Source organism: Atta cephalotes, assembly GCF_000143395.1.
Source record: "Atta cephalotes unplaced genomic scaffold scaffold00003, whole genome shotgun sequence".
Lineage (NCBI taxonomy): Eukaryota > Metazoa > Arthropoda > Insecta > Hymenoptera > Formicidae > Atta > Atta cephalotes.
Genome location: NW_012130067.1, coordinates 1,132,946 through 1,134,668, shown reverse-complemented (window position 1 = coordinate 1,134,668; position 1,723 = coordinate 1,132,946). Strand labels below are relative to the sequence as shown.

At 23.1% G+C, this 1,723-nt stretch overlaps 1 protein-coding gene across 1 annotated transcript in view; it reads right to left on the bottom strand.

The window, feature by feature from the left end:
- The window catches only part of LOC105624936 (UPF0518 protein AAEL005291-like), a 6,448-nt gene that overhangs the window by 3,409 nt on the left and 1,316 nt on the right, over positions 1–1,723 (bottom strand). Inside the window, exons 3-5 of the mRNA XM_012206282.1 lie at positions 893–1,144; positions 656–806; positions 320–565 (exon numbers count right to left, since the gene is read on the bottom strand). Of these exons, the coding sequence (XP_012061672.1) occupies positions 320–565; positions 656–806; positions 893–1,144 (649 nt within the window). The remainder of the gene's footprint in view (positions 1–319; positions 566–655; positions 807–892; positions 1,145–1,723) is intronic.

The following is a 1,723-nucleotide window of genomic DNA, read 5'->3' as shown; positions in this document are numbered from 1 at the left end:
ATATTAATTAATACTACCACTTATTGTGTGTGTGTGTGTGTGTGTGTGTGTGTGTGTGTGTGTGTGTGTGTGTACATGCCCTTATGTGATAGTATATTATAAAAAAATTAATAAATTAATACTCATACAAATTTAATATCTTATAATTATTTAATTAAAAAATGAAAGGTAATATTTCTTGTAAAAATAAAAAACTATTTACATTATTAATATCGAAATATTAATATAAAAATATTAATATAAAATATTAATATGAAAATTTAATTATGAAATTTTTATATATAATTGCTGTTTCATGTCTTATTAAATACACACTCACTTGTAATAATGCTGGACCTATGACAGGAATTAGAAAACCTTGATATAAAAATTCAAGTAACTGTTTTTGTACCATCGGATGTGCTACTTGTGTAACTGCATTGCAGAATTCTAGAGAATTCATGAGTTGTGTAAGTGCAGGTAAGTCATTTACATCATCAGGTGTCAATTGATGCCAATCATCTGTTTCAATGTTAAGTTTCCTTGGAAGTAAAGAATAAAGACCACTCAATCCTGTAGCTAGTACCTAAGTAAATATAGAAAATATCGTTTTTTATTTTTGTGCACAAATTTGTAATCATATTTGATTTCAAAATAACAATATTGTATTATTTACAGGACATATATTGGAACGATCAGCAATGTATAATCCAACTTCGTCATTTTTTTTGGAAAGTGACATACACAATAACATAGCATCACGCGCTTGCTGACCAACACCTCCTTCTCGATGAATATGAGGTATTAATAGATTAAATATAATAAATCTGAAATAATTAATAATTTTTAATGATTATATATTCATATAAAGTATTATTTATCATAAAATAAGATATTAAAAATAAGATATTACTTATTTTTTCCGGATGCAGTTGGATGAAAGAACAAATCAAGTAACGCCATATTTTGCATTAAAGCAACACATAACTGATTCAATAGTACTACTAATTTTTTTTCTATTTCTAATGGCATAATATCGTTTGAACATTCTTCTAACAATCGTAGAAGTGGCCTCGTAACTGTTTCATGTGCAAGAAGAGTACCACTATGTGAAACTAATAATTCATAAAGCTTTATTTGTTCCAATCTTACTGCATTATTAAATCTGTAAAAAATTTTTACGTATAATATATGTATAATATAATAACTTTTATATACAGAAAAATAGATATACATATAAATATGAATATATAGATCTAATGAAATAAATATGTTCAAATATGTTTAAAAAATAAAATCTTAAATATTAAATTAATAAGAATAGGTTTCATTTCGAAAGAGAATACTTAGTGTAAGTTTCTGCTTTTGGAATTGCTTTGTTCAAAATTTTGTATATAAAAAAGTAGCCAAATTATCTTATTATTATTATCTATTATTATTAATTATAATGAGTTATTAATGGAAGACATGATTATCTGTTTTTGTATCTATACCAATATAATTAACAAACAAATAAAAAATATAGATAAAAATTAATTGAAAAGGATGGGATGAAAACAAAAATGTGATCCAGTTAAAATTGTGCTTTGCACAAATTGGAACAAACTTAAATATACAATTAAACATAATTAAATAAAATATAAAATTTAAAAAGTATGAGTACTAATTTCACACAAATATATACACATATATATATATATATATATATATATATATAATAAATATATATANATATATAAATAAA